Source organism: Papaver somniferum, chromosome 2 (assembly GCF_003573695.1).
Source record: "Papaver somniferum cultivar HN1 chromosome 2, ASM357369v1, whole genome shotgun sequence".
NCBI classification, from domain to species: domain Eukaryota; kingdom Viridiplantae; phylum Streptophyta; class Magnoliopsida; order Ranunculales; family Papaveraceae; genus Papaver; species Papaver somniferum.
In genome coordinates this window covers 74,205,782-74,229,114 of record NC_039359.1, presented here as the reverse complement: position 1 = coordinate 74,229,114, position 23,333 = coordinate 74,205,782, and the positions used below count along the sequence as shown (strand labels likewise).

Here is a 23,333-nt window from a genome sequence, read left to right as displayed (position 1 = left end):
ATAAGGTGTCGGCTCATGGGTATGGTTTTGGCGTCCTTGCTTTCTCTACTTTAGGTGAATTTAGTGAAGACATGATGATTCTCTTGAAGAGGTTGAGAAATTGTATAGCTAACTATGACCTCAATTACAAAATAGGTAATTCTCTTTTTTATAGATTATGTATTTCTATTCAAAAAGGTGTAGGGGCTCAACTTGTTGCTAGGTTGCCCTCTATCGACAGTGTACCTTGTATTTGATTCTTTTGCTAATAAAAGCTTTCGCGACGCCTTTTTTTTAAAAAAAAAAATAATAATAATAATAACAACGATAATAAGCCTCCGGTGGCATCATTTTTTTTCAATAATAATATTTAATTACTTTGGTTTAGTTAACCATTTTCAACAAAAAAAAAACAATAATAATGTTTTGGACATCAAGTATATACGAAAATAAAAAAGCATTTAATTTTTTTGTTAATAAACTTATCAAGATAGGGCTTCAGGAGAAGAATTCACAGAAGAAGGTGGCTCGGATGAACCCTATTATACCATCAAGTCTCAAGGTCTATGAAATTGAATGGATGCGTCATAATCCACCACCTTTCTAATAGTAGAGACACACATTTGGTGTTGTGATTTTTGCCATATATCTCTTTCATGAAAGTTGAGCTGAGCTATTTCCTTTTTTCTTTTTTTTGTTCCATCAAAACAGAGCTACTTTCCATTTGTTATTTTCTAATTAAATCCATACTAAAAATATTCCTAATGGTACAACATTTACGAATATCCGTCTTTAAATTTGTGAAAGTTCTAAAAGAAAGGGGTGAATAAGAAAACAATACTAGAAAATATCATTTTTTCCTTAAAAATTGTGCAAACTTGAAATAGCTCAAATTTCATAAAATGAAGGGAATATAAAACTAAACTTACGCCAATGATGTCTATTCACACTTTCTCGGACCGGAGCCGATTGCATCCTCTACATTTGTGATATCCAGATCAGTTTCATTGTACTGACATTTGATTTGGACGTAAATTTAGGCCCGACACTACCTTTGGATGCTCATATTTATACCAACGATCTTGTTCCCAATTCAAATCAACATGGTTTATATGAAGAGAGTTGTAGATTTAGATTCATGGCCTCAGAAAAACAAATTTCCTATATATGAAATATAATTACAATATAAAAAAGGGATGTTGCTTCAATATGAGTCGTTATCATACAAGGCGACACTAGATAGTGATCAGGCATCTTCTGGAAGAAGTATCAGATTAAACGTGGTAAAATGATTCTCACGAATAATAAGAAGATCTCATTTAATTCAAATTTACTATTGCAGTTTGAAGTCTTTTATGCACCACTGCAGCTGCAATCACCATGGATGTTGCTGGAAAAATATGTCAGTACCAATTTTTTGAAGCATAATTATGGCATTTGGTTTGCCAGTAATGACTCGAGCAAGAGGAACAAATATGCAGTCGTATAAAGCAGTAAATGATAGCTAGCGTGTTTGGATACAAATATGCTTATGATTTCTGCTTCTTCAAAATTCAAAGTCAGAAGCAAAACTATTTTTCTTGTAACTATTCGACGTCTAGAAGCCGTTTGATATTTGACACCCAAATTAATTTCTGACTTTTCGAAAAGTTACTTTTGATGTACTATCCAATCATGTTAAAGGCAATGACCGATGAGGCGGGTATTTGAAGCTCAGGACCAATTGATCTGTCCATGATGCTGCTTTGGCTCGTAAACAAGGTCTTGGACCTTGGTAATACTAGTAGGACAACCTCAACCATTTGTAGCATTTGAGTTGCCGGACTTCCACAAATCTTCAAATGTTTGTCGGACTTCCACAAATCTTAACTAAGATGGGATAAGGGTAAATTGGTAATTATCAAGACCAGCAGAGGCAGAATTTTAACTCTTCCCTTGACCAAAACACTTCGAATACACCGTCTGTCACAAAGTTTTCCCCAAACCAAATTACACTTGCAGTTGCCTTCTTTGTTCTGAAACTGAAGAAAAATTCTAAAAATAGTTTCTTTGCTATGATTTTGATGATCCATTATGCTTCCCTCTCTATGAGAATTCCGTATTGCTCAAATTCTGTAAACTTCTTCCCGTAGCTACATTAGTTTCTCCATGGATAAGCAATTGGTATCAGGATCAGCATCAGCAGAGGCATCAGATGAGAGAAGTGAAGTCCAGTGTCCACCGGTTCCAATGGCAGCACCTTGGCTTGTTTTTCCACATGGAGAAGGTAGGAAATTTCAGAGTTTTTATAATCCTTGTGAACCTAATTATATAAATTGCATTAAGTCTATCCCAGAGATGCAAGGTAGAGCATCTTTTCATAAAAGTTGTCATCAAGGATGGCTAATTGTTATTGGTAATGTTGGAGATAATGCTGAGTATTCTGTGGCTGATGCTAGGAATTTAGATGATTGTTTTTTGTGGAATCCTGTATCTTCTGAAATTGTTCAATTGCCTAATCTAGATCGCCGGTCTTTCAGTACCGAATCGAAAAAATACTTTATGTTCGACTTGGTATTATCCTCACCACTTCTTCCAAGTACTTGTAATTCTGACAATGAAGCCAACTGCACGGTATTCCTCATTTTTAGAGGTATGAATTATAGAGGTGAAGTTAGTAGAGATACGCACATTCAAGTTTTTTGTCGACCAGGGGACAAACAATGGAGAACAAAGGAATTGGATGGCCGTTCTAACCCCATTGATGATTTTTCCGAATTCATTGAATCCCTCCTTTGCTTTCAAGGTAAGTTGTATGCATTTTGTTCTACAGAAAATTGGGTTAATGAGATCGATATACAAAAACTATGGCATCATGTTCTCGTTGATGAACGTGCCCAATTCCTTAGAAAATTCAAGGTAGAGGCAGTCGATTTCCCAGTTGACGAAGCAGATTTTCCACTAATAAGTGGAGGTGAGCGGTTCGGTGTTTACATGGAAGATTGGGTTGAATCTGGTGATGAAATATTCAAAGTTGTTTTAAATTGCACTCTTAGAGGCTTTAGAAAAGTTGCCTGACACATATCTTCAAGTTGGATTTTTCATCAATGACTTGGGTTTTGTTGAATTCTTTGGATGATCATGTTCTCTTTTTGTGCACAAACATGGACAAGTTAAGCTCAACCTCTAGAAAGTGTTATTCAACTTCCAATGCGTCTTGTTCGGCAGCTTATATGGGTCTTGAAAGGGGTTGTTTATTCTACACACTACCTGAAGATCAAACCTTGTACGCATTTGAAGTAGAAGATAATGCTACTACAGTTATCATGCCTTGTTTAAAGCTTCCAACTCCATGGTTTCTGCCCACTTGGATCATGATGCCTACAACAGAAAACAGGTAAATACAGCAGCAAAGCAACCACAACTACGTTGTGTTTAAGGAAAATTCTTATTTGTTAGCTTCTCTAACTATGGACTTTTTGTGTTGGCAGTCAAGTTGCTGGAAGAAGGAGACGAATAACAGATCTTCTAATAAGCCAAAATACAATTGAAACCAGCATAGAGGAGGAGAACATGGCCATGGTAAATAATAGCAGAGGAGAATTTGAAGAATTGAAACCGTGGGATTTTCTTGATGATTATGACAGTATAGAGGAGATAGCGAGATCTCTTCATCCAGTGGATTACGTTCATTTCAGTTTGCCTGTAAACAAAATTCAATATTTCTCCCAGCGTTGAGCCGAATATCAGCTTCTACAAGGACCACAGCAACTACTAATTTTTCTCCATGGTTGATTTCTATCTTTGAAGATAATGAAGAAACCATCTGCAATATCGTAGACCCGATGCACAATAATGACAAGTATCTCATGCAATTATCTGATCAATTGCTTATAGGTGCTGCAATTCGTTTTTCAAAAGATGGATGGCTTCTACTGTCTAACGGGAAAAAAATCTGTATTCTGCTACAATCCTTTCACAAGAGCGACGATCCGTCTTCCAGATTTACCAGATGATCATGTACTTAGTGGAATGTCATTCTCGTCGATACCAACTTCTCGTGATTGTGTGGTGATTGCCATCTCCAATTGGTGGGGACTCGGTCGTGAATATGAGATATCTTTCTTGGTCACTGAACCGGGAAAGAGTGCAACTGGTTGGACTATTCATAGATTCGATTATGAAGTAGGCTCGACTGAGGACAGCATTATGCTGTATATGGAAAACTTTATGCCATGTATTAACAACCCAGTTTTCTATAACGGAGCTTTCTACTGCTTAGATTATAACGGAATATTAGGAGTTTTTAACATGAAAGGTGATTCCAGTTGGAAAGTACTTCCGAAATCGTTGAAACACTTCAGTGGTTTTTATCCAAGTTATTTGGTGGAGTGTGATGAAAAGCTATTACTAGTGAATGTAGGACAGAGTGGAAAATGGGTAGATATTTATAGATGGGATGATTCGGAGATGGTCTGGGTAAAACATAACAGTTTGGGAAAGCATGCATTGTTCATCAGTTATACATCCAGTTTTTCAGCGGCCGCTCCACGTAGTTGCATGGAAAACAAAATCTACTTCCCTAGATTACGTGGCGAAAGCATTTTATACTATTCTCTTGATACATGCAGGTATCATTTTGTAGGGAGTAATCAACATTCTGCTCAAGATTTTCATAATACGAAGGAAAGATCAAACTGCAGTTGGATTGAGCCTAGATGGTCTTAATCAAGTCCTAATCAAACTGCAGGTATCCTGTCTCTTGATACTTTTTTCTTGTTACTGACATGCGACTACCCTGCATGTTCTTCTCATAAATACAAGCTCTCTTATGTTTTTTTTCTGCTTTCCATGTTAATCTTCCTCATAATCCATTGTGAAGTTTCACCGCATTAATTTTGACTAATTTAACTTTTTCTAATTTGAAATGGAAGCTTGTTATTTGCAAGTTCCAACTTTACAAATACTACGGATGAAGTGCACTCACTTACTGTACTTTTGTTCAGAACGAAAAACAAAAAGACTAGCTTCGGCATCCTAATTCATTAATGCATACCAAGAATCAAGATAATTGGTGCTCTTAATCTGCTTACTATTCCCAAGAATAGGTTGCGATGAGACCCTGCCAAATTTTCTTACTACAATAAGCTCAATTCCATCTTCTAGGTTGGGAAATAAAGTATTTGGTACTCTCGGCAAATCTAAAATACTAGCCTCTGAAATGATTAGTCGTTAATCTACTACTTTTTTACTTTGTTGTATGTTGTATTTTCCATATTATAGCTATGAATCTTCTATGGTTCTATTGGAGATGATTTTAATATAAATGGATAATTGTCAGGACTTTAACAAACAAAGCAATCAATGCAAATGATGGGAAAGCCACTTCCTCTCTACCAAATAGCTCTTTGTGGACTAGGCACTTACCCGTATGCAAGCTGATTATACATTACCACAGGTACAGCGTCTGAACTATACAAATGCATTCCATGCACTTACTCGAATCATTGCCAATGAAGGGGTTCTTGCACTATGGAAAGGAGCTGGTCCTACTGCAGTCTGAGCAATGGCTTTGAACAAGGGCATGCTTGCTTCGTATGTCAAAGTGTACAACCATTTCGGGATACCATTGTTTTGTCTGAGGCTAGCACTCTAGTTTGTGAGATCAATCAACCCTTTGATTTTTTTCTTTGACTTGTTGACTTGAATATGATCTGTTTGGACCCTGCATCCACAAGCTGGGGCTTAAGTGTATTAACATAGATGTTAGGAATTGAAAATTGGATGACTACAGAATTTCCTATGGACTACAAAGTCACTCGCAAAATTATGTCCCTAGCATATAAAAAGGGTTACCTGTGCAAATAATCTTTCATGATGTAGAATTTGAAATTTCTAACCTGGTTTCTTTTCTCGTTCAATTATAACTGTGACTGGTAAGTTTCTATTTCAAAGAGGTACTTTTAATTTAATAAATCCCTTTTTTCCTGCAAGAGCAAGTGCTGTTTCTGGATTCTTTGCAGCTGCTTGCTTCCTTTCGATTATGTGAAGACCCGGATACAGAAATTGCAACCAGATGCCTGTGGAAATTACCCTTATAGCGGTTCTCTTAATTGTGTCATGAAGATTTTGAAAGCTGGGGGTCCATTCAAACTCTACACCGATTTTCCTGTTTGTTGCATTCGAATAGCTCCTTATGTCATGGTAAAACTCTAATAATAGTTATACTTCGTAATATCTTTTCAGCTTTTATCATTAGGGCTGTATTTGTATACTTTCCAGTCTCTGTAATATCCTTGTACATCAGATGGCACTCTAGTAGTTAACTTTTTCTTGTCTTTCTTCTACAGATGACATGGATATTTTTGAATCAATTCCAAAAAGTACAGGAGACAATTGGGTTGTAAGGCCATAGCATATGAGATATTGGAAACTCTGCATTTTATCTAATTATCTTTTGAGTTCCTTTATGTTGGTTGTGCTTTGCCTTGAGCAGTAAAAAGTTGCTTCTTCTTTTTTTCCACATTTACATCTTATAAATTATGCTAATCAACTCCTGTTTTGATTTGGAGTTTTTGATCACAATGCATGTCAGTAAAATTTTATAATTACCATGCCATAACTGTAAATGACATGTGCTTGTACTTTTGTTTTCCTTTCAACTGCAGCACTCCACTGTAATGAAATGAAGAACAGAGCATTTTTGCCCCAAGCAAGTTGGGGTAGGCTAGAAATGAGATCCAAGATAGACCAAGAGGTCGGCATGCCTCTGCTCTTTCAGCAAGACCCATCTCAGGGGCTATCCCCCCATACAGTCTATCCAAGGGTCATTACCATGAAGGTACGGAAGATTTTAGGCCGGCTTGCCGGCACTACCACCGTCCTACATAAATACCAGGATTGTAGAAATCGAGAAAACAAAACACCGACCAAATTACATGACTAGTAGACTGGTTGGCTTTCTCATAGTCCAAAGCTTTGATCCCGATTTACGGTAGAACACACACAAGTAGTTTGGGTCTTTGACTCAAAAAAATATTATTTTCCTTTCGAATGACATCGAATACTTGGTGTAATATTTTGATGTCTGAAACTTGGAAAGATTTTATTCTCTTTGGTAATTTTTAATCTCCCTGAAAAACTCTACAATGTCAAGTAAATCGGAACGGATGGAGTAATATTTAGCTGATCTAACGAGAGTACACAACCATCTAAGAGACAACTTTCCAAATCCCCTTCATAGTTACTACTAAACATGTGGGCCTTTCAAAGTACTTCCATATCAGAGAATGATTTTTTAGAGACCATGGTTTTTTTGAGGGGACCATGGTTTTATTAGGCCACCCTCCCTATAATTATAAGGGGTGTCCTAAAGCGTTGAAATGACTAAGAGCTTTTTGATAAAGTACCCCTACTTTTAACTTTACACTAAAAAAAATGTCTCCGTTTTTTTTTAACTTTCTAAAATGCCCTTGGTTTGACCGTTTTATACAATAAACGGTAAAAATGGTAAACGGCAGTTAACAACCGTTATTGCTTAGGTGGCAGCGCAATAAAAGTCTAAAAATCCCTTTGAACTAAATAGAGTTGAATCTACTTGAATCGCCGAGTTGAAACGCCGACTCAACTCGAGTCAATAAGAAACACGTGGCATCCATCTAACCATCCATGTAAAAGAAAAATCAACGACCCACAATAAGATCTAATCACCCAACGGTCTTATTCTCAATTCCATCTTCTTCAACCTGTATATATATGGATGATCTTCCATATGTTTCTGCAACTCAAAAAAATTCACTATAAGCTAAGAAAACTCAGAAACAATGAATGGTGGAGGTGCAAAAAAACTCTCCAGGTAGTAGTAGTAGCATCAGCAACAACAACCATAAGGTGAGAATGAAAAAAATCATCACTCATTGTGCTATGTGTGAACAAGGTAATCATCACACAAAAGTGTGTCCTTGGCTATATTCTAGGTGCAAGCATGTTCCCTGTAATGGTGTAAGAGCATTGCTTCAATCTACAACAAATGAAAACTATGGGAAAATGTTCTTAAAGTGCACAATACCTACCTGCAATTATTTTGAATGGTTTGAAGATGCTTCTAACCATTGTAAATCCAAGTTGGTGTTGTTACCTTCAGATAAAAGCTGCCAAGCTTGTGGAGTAAATGATCACTGCTTTGAAAGTTTTCCACTGCACCATCAACTTTTCTTCTCTTCAGCCTGCAATTCCAGAATGTACATGAAGATTTGCAATAATCAACACAACAAGGGAATAGCTTACCTGCCAAAAATGTGATGCATTTAGATAGGATACAGATGCTATCTTCCTTGCTGCAAAGGAGAGAGTTAGAGATTCAACACAACAAATGATTGATTTAGTTACAAAATTAGGAAAAGGTCTTAACATGTAAACCTGCTTCATTTCATATGTAATACATGATTTAAAAAGTACTATTTCATACATAAAGTTGTTCCAAAATAACATTGTTGTCCAAAATAAAGATGGTCCAAAATAACATTGTTCTAAAAAGTCATAACCCTAACTACTGCAAACCACATACTGTCATTCACTTATTTCTCTGACTCATGTTCTTCTTCTTTGAAGTTGTAGAAGCTTTAGCAGGAGCTTTCTTAGCTTTAGAAGAAGATGCAGCTGCTGTTTTTCTAATCCCAGATGGTTGAGATGATTGCTTCTTCTGAGGAGCAGGTCTGTCAAAAGATGTGAAGGTAGCACCATCTACTTGGGTTCTCTGCCTCTTAGCTTTTGGATTCTTGCCAACATCACCACCTTGACATGTAGTTTTGTTATGACCAGTTGATTTACATCTGGAACATGAATATACCTTTGTAGGTACTTTTGGCTCATCCCACGCTCTCCTCCTCTAAACTCTAGGCCTTCCTGATTTCCTGATCTTGATAGCAGATTCCAATTCAACCTTTTCATGTTCTTCCAACTATAGAAATAACAATGAGTTACAAAATGGAATTACATTTAAGAAGATCTAGGGGAGCCCAAGGTCTAAATAACATGCATTTGAGTTACAAAATGGAGCTAAAAAATGACTGAAAGTACCTCAGGACAATCTTCTTGGGGAGGAAATGGAAAGACAACTTGACCATATGTGGCTCTGTATGCAGCAACTAAATAATAATGAGAGAAATACCTGCAAAAAAACAACAACAACAACAACAAGGCAGTTATAGTTGACAGCATACAAACTTAGAAAAGATGAGATGCAAAAAACAAATTCTGATAAAGTATATACTTACTTTGTCCAATCAGGTCTTAATGGCTTCAAACAACAAACAGCATGTTGACAAACAAACTCTCTGAGTTGCCATTGTAGACAACTGCACTGCTTTTCTTCCAAGTTCACAATACTTAGCTTCCATCACTAAGTTCCTAGCCTTCCATGTTGTATGATAAGTAATATCAATGAGATAAGAAGCCTTGAAATCCTCTTGAATTTGTCTTGGTCTTGGAATTACTTTTCCAGAGTCATTCTTCAACTGCTCTTGTATAACTTCAACTACTAATGGAGGGTCTGCAGATCTATTGGGAATCTTGTCTTCTACAATCCTTCCCTTGCAAGTATGGGTTAAGTTCATAGACCTAACCTTAAATGTAGACTGCTTTGGTAGTATTGAAGAAAACACAAACCACTCACACTCAACCTTTCCTCTATGGTCAAACCTATTTTCACACCAAACCCTAAGTATTTTCTTGTCACTCTTTCGAGCCTTAAATTCACATTCATTTTTAACACAGAATAACTTAAGATGTCTTTTGAATGCATCTTTATCAGGAAAGATAGTACCTACTATCATTTGTGAAGGATCTAGTGGTTTAACAAAATCTGACTCATCAAAAAGCTCACCAGGTTCACCCTCAAACACAGGGTTATCATCTTGGAAATCCTTGTAATATTGTGGGTCTTCTTTACTCTCTTTACCTAAACAAGTACAAAACAAAAATCTCTAGTTAGTTCTACACCTTCATCACTCATATAAACAATCCATAACAAAACAAAAACAATAATGAGAGCCCAAAAATAATATGCTACAACCATAAAAGCAAGAACATTAAAGTGCCATGTCAGTCTTCAACCTTGGTCATTTACTTCTGCACCATCATCACTTGCATCATCATTATCTGCATAAGAATAACTTGAATCAGTTAGTACAACAATAACTAATGCATCAGTAAATATTAAATTCACAAAATTACAAAACAGTAACTCAAGTGTTTAGGTTATAAGCACCTTCAACTGCATTTTCACTTTCAGCATCACTTGAATCTTCATTGTCTTCGTCACTATTATAAGCAACTACAGCTTCAGGATCTTCTACAAGATGGCACTTATCCAGTTCTTTGTTCTCAAGTTGAATTACAGACTCATCTAGTTGTTTTTCTTTCATTTTCTTTAACCAATATTCATCATCAACAAAAGTCATCATCAACTAAAAGTGGTTCCTCATCTACTTGAATTGGTGTACTACTTGATCCTTCTCTCAAATTATCACCAACAACACTTGCTTGAGTAGGTTATGAACTGCCCTTCCCAAACAACTTCCTAGCAGTGCCACCACCATCACTTGAGGTGACTTTGATACTGATTTCTTAGGTGTGACATCCCATTCTGGATTTTTAATCTTGACTACCAACTGAATGAAACCATTGCCATTTACCACAGCATTGTCCCAAAACCAAAAAAAACACTGATCATTCTTTAGAGTCCATGGATGTCCATTGTCTGATATCCACATTAAAATAACTTCATCTATATCTTCCAAACACAACTTCATGTGAACCATTTGCTGAAACATCCTCAGATTCATCTTATCTCTTTGTAACTTTTTGAAAGCAAACTGAATCTTACTGTCAGTACAATAACAACTTATGTCTCTAAATTTGCTTTTTCCCTTATTAATGTTGCCACTAAAATATACATAAATACAAAACAACATTATAAGACATTCATACAAATACAAACCAAATTCAGACTCAATACACATACAAATACAAACCCAATACACATACAAATACAGACAGAAATTCTAACAAAATTAAACAATTAGAAGAAAAAAAAAAGACTTTCATCAGATTCAACTGCAGATTCCTCACATCATCATTTGTTTTCAATTTTAAGTGACAGACAAAAACAAAAGGAAGACTCCCTTTGTTTTTCACATACAAAACACAAGAAACAGATACAAAATGACGAAAAAGTGAAGGTTTCAAAAAAAAAAGTTATGGGTTTCACTTTATATTGATCGAAAAAGCTTCCAAATCATTTGATTTAATCATGCAAGCACAGACCTAACAAAATCAAAACTTAGGATTTCAAAATATCTTACTTGGACATCACATTTTTCTTTCCAGACCATTCAATTTAATCTTCAATAGACTGATGAATCAAACCAAAAACATCTATCGATTTAACTAATCGATTCAATTGAATCGCCAAACTATTTTTTTCTTCTCTGAGACGAAGAAAGAGAGACAGAAGAGAGGAAGAAAGAGAGGGTCGGGTGAAGATATTTCTCACCCTTTTAGATAAGTGATGGGTTTTTAGTAATTTGACCCAGTTTTTGACTAGATAAACACCCATTGACTCCATTATTCGGGCCCAAGTGGTGAAAGTAAACGGTGAGGGCATTTTAGAAAGTTTGGAAAAAATGGGGGCATTAATTTTATGGGTTTAAAAAAACGGGAGTGCTTTATCAAAATTTCCAATGACTAACCTACCCTTAACCTAATTTAATTTAAAATCAACCTAATAACCACCTATATATATATAACCACCACCTCCTCCCACCACCACCGCCCACCACCGCCGATTACCACCACCACCCACCACCGCCGATCACCACCACCACCACCTCCGATTATCACCACCACCACCCACCGATTACCACCACCACCTCCTCCCACCACCACCGCCCACCACCGCCGATTACCACCACCACCTCCTCCGATTATCACCACCACCAACCACCGATTACCACCACCACCTCTATATATATAACTTAATTTAAAACATTAACAAAGATATTCTCACAAACTCATTACTTGTCATTCGTTTTTGGTTGAATAAATGAGAAGTAATCACCAAAATGAGTTGAAAATGGAAGTTGCAGAGAGGTTTAATGGAGTTTTTTTTTCAGAGAAAAGTTCGGTTACGTCGCAAAACGTTCGGTTTCGTCGCAAAAAGTTCGGTTATCACGAATTATTTTTTTCTTAACCGAACTCAGAGTTCGGTTGATTCGCAAAAAATACTTTAACATAAATCCTTGTATTAGAACAACACAAGTCCATAAGTTCGGTTCCTTCGCAAAATAAGGATATCACCGAACTTTAGTTTACGAAAATAATGAGAAATCCAAAAGTTCGGTTCGTTCGCAAAAATGTTTTTCTATGTAACCGAACTCTATATTTGAAACTTCGTAACCGAACTCTACCTAATTCGCCAAGAAATAAATTTCGTAGTAACCGAACGTTTGTCTAATTGCATATATGCATATATAAGCCAGTTCGGTTGATTTGTAAAATATGTTGAAGTTTGCGAACCAACCGAACTTCTAATACTAGGTTACTTTTAACCTGCAGTTCGGTTGGGAACTTGGTTGCGTTGAAATTTGCGAACTAACCGAACATACCTCTGTAAATCTTATTACTAAAGTTATGCTAATCATATAGAGAACTATGACCATTGTGTATACTTCAAGAACCTACGTGATGGATCTTTCATATATTTGCTCTTGTATGTCGATGATATGCTGATTGCATCGAATAACAAGAAAGAGATCGATAATTTGAAGTGCAAGTTGTCATCTGAGTTTGAGATGAAAGATCTGGAAGAGGCTAAAAAGATTCTTGGTATGGAGGTTCAACGTGACAGAGAGAAGGGTAAGGTTTGTTTGTCTCAGAAGGAATATTTGAAGAAAGTGTTACAGAAGTTTGGTATCTACGAAGGAACTAAATCTGTAAGTACTCCCCTTGCTGCTCATTTTAAGTTGAATGCTCGTATGTCTCCCACTACTGAAGAAGAGAGAACGTATATGTCCCAAGTCCCATATGCTGAGGCTGTTGGTAGCTTGATGTATACGATGGTATGTACAAGGCCGGACATTTCACATGCAGTTAGTATGGTCAGCCGTTATATGAATTGTCCTGGTAAGGGACATTGGCATGCTGTGAAATGGATTTTGAGGTATCTTTATGGTACAGTTGATGTTGTTTTGGAGTTTGTGAATGATATAAGTAACAATCAGTTGTGTGTTGGGTATGTGGATTTTGACTATGCTGGTGATTTGGACAAGAGACGTTCAACTACAGGGTATGTATTTACCGTAGCAAGGGCACCAGTTAGTTGGAAATCAATCTTGCAGTTTACTGTGGTGCTTTCAACTACGGATGTGGAGTCTATGGCAGTGACTGAGGCATTTAAGTAGGTTATATGGTTACACGAATTGCTAGATGACTTAGGAGTTGTGCAAGACCAACTGCCTGTGCATTGTGATAGTCTAAGTGCAATTTATTTGGCTAAGAATCAAGTGCATCATGCTAGAACCAAACATATAGACGTACGGTTTCACTTTGTGAGAGAAATTCTTGAAGAAAAAGACATTGCACTAGTGAAGATTGATACCAAAGACAATCCAGCTGGTATGTTGACTAAAGTAGTATCTGGGATTAAATTTCGACATTGTTCGAAATTGATCCACATCCTTCCGATTTGGTGAAAAGCCCTTTTTGGGTAGAGGTTCTTAGGAACCTGGTGGAGGTCTTCTAGCAAGGCCATTTGAGAGACCATAGTCGGGTTTGATTCCTATTGAGGATACATAGGCAGCCCGTGATGGTTTAATCGACGTTGGAAGATGGAGGTGATTTTATCTATTGATCGTCTCATACATGAATGCATGATCCGAGATGGAGAATTGTTGGTAGGTCGGCCAAGGACTAGATTAGGGAATCTAGTTGGTTAAGGAAACCAAGTACTTGTGTCCTAAGTATAGAAGCTTAAGAGGTTTGTTTCTTAGAGATAAGTTAGGAAACCATATACTTGTAGGAAAGTAATCCTTGTTAAGGAATGTGTGCACTCCTATTGATATGTATAAATAGCCATAGGAGAACTAGAGAAAATACACCAGAACTAGAAAGAGTTCTCTTCTTCTCTGCTTGAGCTTTGTATATTCCAACCTATTCGGTGATATATAAAATTGTTATTCCTTCCCGAGGATTCAACCTCGTTAAATACTTGTTCTTCTTGTGTGTGTGATTGTGTTCTTGGCGATATTGAGCTATCTCGTAGTAGTACAAACCTAAACGCTTTCGCAGGTTTTGGCGCAACAATGAAATTATTTACTTGATTAATGACTACGTAAAATAAATGAATTAGAAGATGATGCAATAAACAATACGCCCTGCAATATTGTATAAGGCTGCGAAAAATACTCATGCTCTTTCTACTCGCATGCTTTCGAAAGCCTCGTTTTTGTTTTCTTGTTTTTTTTTTGTTAAACAAATAAATAGAACATTGAAATAATATATTTAACTAGGGGTGGAAATTTTGCCCGGCAGCCCAAGGCCCTGCACCGTCCGTCCTGTCCAATGTCAGCCCATGGGTATCCGCTGTTCTGTACGGGCTTTCCCGACCTAGCCCATTTAAATATGAGGGCGGACGTAGACCACAAGTAAAATTTCCTTGCCCGACCCAATACCCTCCATATTAGCCCGTCAATATTACCCATTTACCTAGCCTAAATGGTTGTTTTCATTTTTTTCATCCTAGAACATACTCGGTATAGACATTTGATACTGTGAATCTCGATTGTTCTAATTTTCATTTTTCATTTTTCATTTTCTATTTCATAGAATTTAGATATGTTAATCATATAGAGAAAATCTTAGACAAAATATGAGGAGTTTTTTTTCTTAAAAGTTTTAGTTATTTGAGTGAACTAATTTGATTGGAATGTCTTGAACATGACTAAACCTCACTGAATTGCTCATGACTTGTGTATTATTAATTTGTTTTTTTCTTTTTTAATACTATGTATTTGTAATATTCCAGGTCCGTTTGGCCTTATCCGCCTGAGCCTAAATAACATAACAGGCTTGGACAGGCCACGCGTAATTTATGAAGATAAATAGCCCTGTCCTGCCGACCCTTTTAGTTTGTTGGCAAAGAGATGCACTTACCCGCCCTATCCCGTCCCATCTAATAATTAGGGCGGGCTGCCCGATCCGGCCCAATTTACACTCTTATATTTAATTACTTTATTAAAGAAAGAATCAAATAAATTACTTCATTAAGATATCGCACAGTTTTTTCTTGTTTTGTTTAAAGCATCCATATATTAAACAAAAAACGTTTTTTTTCTTGTTTTGTTTGAAGCATCCATATATTAAACAAAAAACGTTTGTTCTGCTTATAATCTCCCAGTCCCAGCATTGGAACTCTTTGTGTGGACCACATATACAGAAGCTATGATGTAGGTTCACTAAACTAAAGACCATGCCCACCATGGCCATGGCACAACGCTAGTTGTGCGGATGAGGTGCTCATCAGATTGATGTTAGGGTACCGATCTTAAATTCATCATAAGCTCATGGGTAGAACTCACTCAAAAATCGGTTGATTAGATGAGGGAATTTATTGACTTATAAACTACCAAATAAGTCCCATCTAACCAATGTGGAATTAGGATCCCAATATCACCCAACGTCTTCGTTGGCCCACTCTATCGACACTGACCCGAAGGTAGCTCTTTCTCTTATGGCGGCTTCACTCCCTATCAATCTATATTCAATGTGGGTGACCACTACGCCCATAAATAGGTGCCCCAACGCTTTAATCTAGCCTGTAGATCACCTCTTCTGTAGAGGGGGCATGGGTCGTGGTGGTTGGATCTGATATGATACTAAATGTTAGGGTACCGACCCTAAACTCGTCATAAGCCCATGGGTAAAACTCAACTCGAAAACCGGTTGATTAGACGAAGGAATCCAGTGACTTATAAACTACTAATCAAGCCCCATCTAACTAATGTGGGATCAGGATCTCAACAATTGAAATCATTTTAGAATTGAACTTTCTTTTTCTTTTGTTTTTTTTTTGCTTCAAAAAGAAATTGAACTTTTTTTATTCTTTTTCTTTTTGGCCCACGGGCTGGGGTCAGTTTTCCTGTAATATACCTTTCTCCTCACTCTCTCCCAAATATTCTGGTCTTCTTCTCATGTTCGTGTTATGTTACTCACTGATTCAAACGATTTCTTTCAAACCCTAATTCAGCTTCTAAAGAAACCGAAAAAGATAGAAGTTTTGGGTTTTATTCTTTCACAAAACTCCGTCCATCAAAGCCGTGCAATGTATAGAATAGATCAAGAAGAAGAACAGAAGAATGAAATGCGGAAACAAGTCATTTCTAATGATGAATCTTCTTCTGTATTAATGAAGAAAAAAGAAGGTTAAAGAAACCCAAGAAGAGATTTATTCTGAAGATTCAACAAAAGAGGAGGTATGTCAGGTTCATACTTTTACCTTAGTTAAAGATTCTATTTCCACACATGAAAATGCCCCGGTTAAGATGATGAATTTCAGAAACTAGTAACAAATTTTTTTTAGAAAGCAAGCAAGATGAGGTCTTTCAAGTGCAAGATGTAATTACTGGTGATCAACATATCATTCTTGTATTAGAAACAACAGAAGATGATTTTATCAAGTCTAATTCAGTTTCGATGAGTAATTGGGGAGAATTGTCAGCCTGAGGTAGTAATAATAATAAAAGAACGGCCGTGGAAATCGGAAGTACTCATATTTGCTCTGAGAACATAAGGCAACAAGTTGAGAAATGTTCCAGGAAAAAATTTACTGAAACAAACTCGAAGAAAGATGGGTTGAGTATGTTTGTTGAAGCTTGGAATGTCTTCTGTCAAAAGAAATTGGACGGAGATTAGAAGAGTTATTCGCGGGAAGAAATGGAAGTGCTGAGGTTTGAAAATTCATATCAACAGCGTCAAATATGGCGAGAGATATACACTGGGTTGGGTCCTGTTGTGTCCAAAGAACTTAATCAATTGTCAGAAGCTAGGAAGAATGGTAAGGCCATCACTGACCAACAGCAACAGCAGCACCATCCCCAGCCACATCACCAACACCCACGACAACTCCAGCAACATCACCCATACCCACAGCAATCACGGCAACATCACGAATACCCACAGCAGCAGCAACACCAACACCCAAAGAAACCTCTGCAGCATCACCATCAGCATAACCATCATCAACAACAACTAGCTGGACTGCACAGAGCGAATACCTCGATTCTAGGTGTGTCTTTTGTTCTACTCTTAGATATATATGATGTTTGAAGTATGCTAGTAGCCTGACTATAATCTACAGTGCATGCTTATTGGATATCTTTTCTAATTTGTTAATGTTGCATGATGTTTACCTTTCGTGGTACCAAGCAGATGAGCTTCTTGCTCTGTTGAGTTAGAGCAGTTAAATTATTGGTAGAAATAGGTTAGATTAAGGGAATATGCTGATACTCAGACATGAACCACTGCTCCTATCATTGTATAATTACGTTAGCAAACTTTGGCATCACCTAATTCCTCCTTACAGAAGTCTAATTCCATCTCTCAACATGGAGAAGGAGGTATTCGTATGTACACTGTGGCACTTTCATGTTACAACTCTTCATCATGTCAGTCCCTGTTTGGCTCCATTTGCTTTCTGCCGGCTTTCCAATTAGCTAATGATCCTCCGGGTTTCCAATTAAACTGCCTAATACCGAAGATTTGTTTAAGCTGCTAAGAGTCAATATGGTTTTGCGTGAAAGTAATGCATGATATCTGAGAATACTGTGTCAGCTCTTTAATGTTGTGTTGGTGGCCGTCCGTCGTCTTCAATTTTGCTGCTTTGTCCCAGTTGCATCACAACTGGATATCGTAAAGAATAAAGCACTTGAGATACGGTGAAATGTCTGTATAACTGTTATGAATTGGATGATTGCATCATTAGTTTTTCTTTTCTTTTTAACTAGTGGATTGTTATGGCACGGGACAGTAGGGGTACCGGTGTTATGGCTAATGCTTTCGTCATAGAGCAGCCATAGAGTCCCCTAATATTCGTCTGTCTGTCTTGAAGAAGGAATAACGAACTTTCCCAAATGAACCGAATACCACACGATTTATAAAGGGGGATATCAGTCCTACTAAGTGCTGATACCATTTCATCGATCCAACGATCAGGATCGGTGGAATTTTTTTATCCTATATGAAACGGTATCAGCACTTAGTAGAACTGGTATCCCCTTTATAAATCATGGAATACCAAGCTTGGCTTCGTGTCATTGCTTATTTGATGCCTATGTGCAAGACACCACTCATGTGAGGAGCCTACACGCTAAACTACAATCTAGTCTACTACTACTCCAGAGTCACGTCATATAGCAGTGTTATAGACCATTTAGTTCACGCAGACATGTGTTGTTGTCTGGGACGCGTGGGTATAAAAATCAAAGGATATGATTGTAATTTTGAAAGTAAATGTAAACTTCTAGTTAACCTATTCCGTTTTCCTCTGTCTTTACATTTGCAGCCGCACACCACAACCATCTCTCTCTCTTTCTTATTACGGATATCAAATCAATCCCTACTCCACCGTTAACTTTATCTCCGACTCAGTGACTCGATCAACTGCATCTTGCTCTTTGTAATTTTTGTTTTTCAAAAAATCTTGCATGGTCCCGCGTTACACCACCATAGAGCAGCCTCATGATGTCTCTTGTGCAATCTACTTGATTGGAATTAGAAATTAGAAATTAAGGTTTGTGTAGCTAATTTTTGTGTGTGCTGCTGAATTGGATTGGCCAATCAATTCACCCAATTTCAAATTCAGGGTTGCAGGTTAGATGATGATTGAATATTCGATTGGATTATAGCTAATGTTTGTGTGTGCTATTCGAATTGAGTAAAGATTAGTCGAAATAGTGGCAAATTGATGAAGATGGACAGAGATTTAGATTGAGAAGGTAGCGGATAATGATTTGTAGAAGAAAGCAGAACACGAAATTGGTAGCAGTGGTGGTGTTCCAGTCAATTGAGAAATGCAGGTGAAGGTAGTTTGAATTGAACTTTCAGTTTTTGTGGTGGTAATGACGTCGAATGTTGGTAGTGGTGGTGTTTTCCTTCCTGTTTAATGGGACTTTGAAGACCTCGTAACTGTGGATTGTGGGTCTCACTCACGGCACACAACTGTGCATTTAGGATCTCAGCTTCTGGTTTGAATATAAGCTCATCTTGTGGTAATTATTTGACTTTTATATAGAAAGGTTCAAACTAAAATGGCGTTAAGGTCTTATTGTCTAGGCTATTTGTGGATGCTTTCTGCGGAGGGTCCTTGATGGTTTATATGTGCATTTGTATTTATACAAACAATTAGTGGGATATAAGCGGCACGAGAAAACAAAACCACAAAATTTAAACTCATAAGTTTGAACTTCTCACTTTAGCTTTGCTTTAATTAGGAAATGATGTTTTGTATTATTTCCTCTCAAGCGAAAACGAAAAGGTTATTTGGACTGACGGCAAGAGGAACCACATGTGATACTGTGGATTGTGGGTGTCACCCACGGCACACAACTGTATTTAGGATCTCATCTACTAGTTTAAGTGTTGGCTCACGGCACACAACTGTATTTAGGATCTCATCTACTAGTTTAAGTGTTGGCTCATCTTGCCGTAATTCTTTAATGTTAGATAGCAAGGTTCAAGTTAAAATGGTTTATTTTAAGTTTTAAGGTCAAAAGTAGTCTTGTGGATTCTTTTCTGTTGTAGGTCCTTGTTAGTTTCTCATTAGCATGTTTATATTAATTTCAGTGTCATAGGTTCAACTTGAGCCTTGCCATAGTAGTATACATTATGATAGGTGCAGCTCAAGAGGTGACAGGGTCTGCTTAAACCACTCTGACTCAAATAAAGGAGCTGGAGTATGTGTTCAAATCATGTCATTGTTGCATCATCTCATACTCCTGTTATCATTTGCCATCCTAAACGCCTGAGCTCTCATAAATATATTGCTTTCCAGGCAGTTAGTTTTAATTCTTGGAGTCATTTATGATTCTGTGGTTCTTTAAAGGAATTTTGTTTAGTCCTCTCGCCTAATTTAAAATTCAAGATGAAACACAGAGCCGTTTTTATATTTCGGTATTACTCTTTGAGACTCTTGACTAGCATCTAATTCTTCCCTTAGATTCTAAAGGAAGAATGATCAGAACTATGACAGTGGCGAGGTAATTTAATTTTCACGCTTTACATTTCTGGTTTTTTGACCTCTTAGGAGTTCTGCTTCTGTATTTTGTTATGTAAGATATGGTATTTTTTATGCATTTTTTCCCATGCAAAGGATGGAAAATTTAGCCTTTTCAAGGTTTCATATGCCATGGTATTTCGACTCCAAGTACTGTTTTACGTTAAATCTATCTGGATTAGTACTGTGTACTGATCTTAGACTGTATTATTCCCTTTCTCAAACTTCAGGAACCATATCAGCTTGTTGGTTCTGCCTATTAGATCCCTTGGATGATTACTAGAAAGCTCTTGCTGGCCTTATAGATAATACTTCAGCTCTGGTGATGTAAAGTGGCAGCCACTGACGTGAAAGACCTTGGCACAAGCGAATATAACCCACACTTTGTTAAGAGATTGGTGTCCATGGCCATGAACAGACACGATAAGGAAAAGGAGGTGGCTTCAGTTTTGCTGTCAGTTCTCTACGCAGATGTAATCAGCTCAGTGCATATCAGCCAAGGATCTGTTTTGCTTCTTGAGGCTGCTGATGACCTGGTGGTAGGCATACTAGATGCAGTGGACATCCTCGATCTTTTTGTTGCTCGAGCAGTGGTGGATGTCATCCTTCCTCCAGCCTTTCTTAGCAGAGCCAAGAAGGTTCTCCCAGAATCCTCCAAAGAGGTCCAATTTATTCAGACTGTTGAAAGAGCTACCTTTCAGCTCCTCATCATGCAGAAAGTGTGGAGAAACGCTGGGGGTGGCAGCACCCATGTCACTGTACAGGAGGTGAAGAAAGCAGAGGAATGGCTTGTAAGTTCCAGTCAGATGGTTAAAGGGTTTGGTCGACTTAGTGAGGCCCTTGATGATTGGTCTCTTGACATCCCATCTGCCAAAGTCTTGTTCTTCGAGTCTCTGGTCCCAAAGGCAATCTCTGGGGGCTGGTTGAATTCTTCCTTTCTCATATCCTTCGGTGATTTTGGGATGCCAAAGGTGAGGCATTTCAAGGAGGAGGCCGTAATGATCATTCATGAGAATTTTCACTCAGATGACATACCAGAACTCATTCATAGTCTTGAAGAACTTGCAGCTCCAGAATTTTATCCAGTTTTTCTCAAGAAGTTAATAACTCCTGCGATGGACAGGAAAAAACAGAGAAAAGGAGATGGCATCTGTCCTGCTTTCTGCTCTTCATACTGAGATTTTCTCAAGTGAAGAAACCGTGTGTGGGTTCGTTCTGCTTCTTGAAACTGCAGAAGATACTGCTCTTGATGTATTAGATGCGTCAAATGAGCTTGCACTCTTCCTGGCTAGGGCAGTCATTGATGATGTCTTGGTTCCATTGAACTTAGAGGAGATAAGCAGCAAGCTTCCACCTAACTGCAGCGGGGCAGAGACTGTGCACATGGCTCATTAACTCATAGGTGCACGACATGCAGGTGAGAGGCTCCTAAGGTGCTGGGGTGGTGGCACTGGCTTGGCTGTGGAGGACGCTAAGGACAAAATAACGACACTTCTCGAGGAGTATGAGAGTGGGGGTGTTGTGGCAGAAGCTTGCCAGTGCATCCGTGACCTTGGGATCCCCTTCTTTAACCACGAGGTTGTGAAGAAGGCACTGATAACGGCAATGGAGAAGAAGAATGATAGGATGCTTAATCTGCTGCTGGAGTGCTCTGGTGAAGGACTGATCACCACCAACAAAATGACCAAAGGATTCACCAGGACTAGGTATGCACTGGATGGCCTGGTTCTAGACATACCCAATGCTGAAGATAAGTTTGGGTTCCATGTAGACCATGCAAAAAACAACGGATGGTTACTGCCATCCTTCACAGCATGTGCTTCCCCTGATATGGTGGCGGCTTAGGGAACACTTACTCGCTTTTCAACGTGTTTCTATGCTGAATCCTTTTGTATCGCTGTTACAATTTATATGCTTTGAAAAATAACGTTGTAGGGCTGGAATATTAGAACTCGGCCAGAGGTTTCTTCAGGTTACGGGTTGTTTGTTTTCATAGGAATGAGTATGTTAATTAAACCCTAGAGGGTACTTTGCTATGATCTCTTCTGGCATCGTGGGTTCCCTGGTTTATTTTGTGATGATTGATCATGTCATTTCTTTGTGAAATTTTAAGATTGTTCATCTTACATTTTCTTTTCTACATTAGTTCTTAAAGAAAGCTGTAAATGGGTAACGGTCCAAGTGGTTGTGCAACCAAGATTTCAAAAAAAAAATTCTTTTCCAGTAATGGTAATCCTTCCATAATGTATTTTTAATTTTGCTGGATCTTGTTGGTTTGTTTCCAGTAATGGTGTGTTGCTGACTTTGCTCCAGTTATATGGAGGGAGTATTTCATTCCTGGACTTGTTTCTAGTTTTGTCTCTTCTTCCTGTTTGTATATTATTCCCATTCCCAGATGGAATTCATGGCTAAATGTATTACACCAATTCAATCTGATCCGGTGAACCCATAATTGCAGTTGGTTCAAGAGAGAGACCAGGTGTTTCATCATTTCAATTGGTCCAGTGAAACTTCACTTACTTAGAACAGTGAAGCTCTCCGCGCTGCAAACAGTGTCGCTAGATGAAAAGCAAGTTCAAGAGTGATAAGCCATGCGAACTGTCAAAATATGTCTGCAGCTGCTCAAGAAATTGGTACCCGGTGAACGGCTTGAAATACAAAGATAAAAAAAAAAGAATAAAAAAAATAAATAGTAATCCGACTCAAAAAGCACCAAAAGTGGCTTACATGTATAGTTTGTATGGTTGGGGAGCTGGGGTCCTGAAATGATGGGTTATTGAAGATTACATATCTCCAGTTTTACAAGTACGCTGTTTTATCTCTTTTGTTGTGTTTTCAAAGTCATTGCACGTGGTAAGGCCTATTCCTATGGGTATGATGAAAGAATGTTGTTTGGCATATCAGGTAGTATGGCAAACGAGTTGCGTCACTATGAGAAAGCCACTGAGCTACAGAGTTTCTAGTGGTCGATATTCTTAATAACGCCAGTGATAAAGTTTTTATCGCTGGTGATATTCATAATATCGCTCGATGTTGATTCTAGCGCCAA

General features: G+C 37.8%; 1 protein-coding gene and 1 pseudogene across 2 annotated transcripts; both read left to right on the top strand.

Annotated features, from left to right (window-relative positions):
- The first annotated feature begins 1,954 nt into the window (after positions 1-1,954).
- Positions 1,955-6,946, top strand: LOC113348052. Of its 2 annotated transcripts, XM_026591750.1 has the most exons (5): positions 1,955-3,355; positions 3,450-4,708; positions 5,300-5,617; positions 5,953-6,162; positions 6,309-6,946. In XM_026591750.1, exon 1 carries the CDS (start codon positions 2,128-2,130, stop codon positions 3,034-3,036), a length of 909 nt encoding a protein of 302 aa, XP_026447535.1. In that variant the 5' UTR covers positions 1,955-2,127; the 3' UTR covers positions 3,037-3,355; positions 3,450-4,708; positions 5,300-5,617; positions 5,953-6,162; positions 6,309-6,946. The 2 variants fall into 2 exon arrangements, with proteins under 2 accessions (XP_026447535.1, XP_026447533.1); XM_026591748.1 differs by having other exon boundaries at positions 5,300-6,162.
- Positions 6,947-20,253: 13,307 nt separating this feature from the next.
- Positions 20,254-22,405, top strand: LOC113351394 (annotated as a pseudogene).
- Positions 22,406-23,333: the final 928 nt, after the last annotated feature.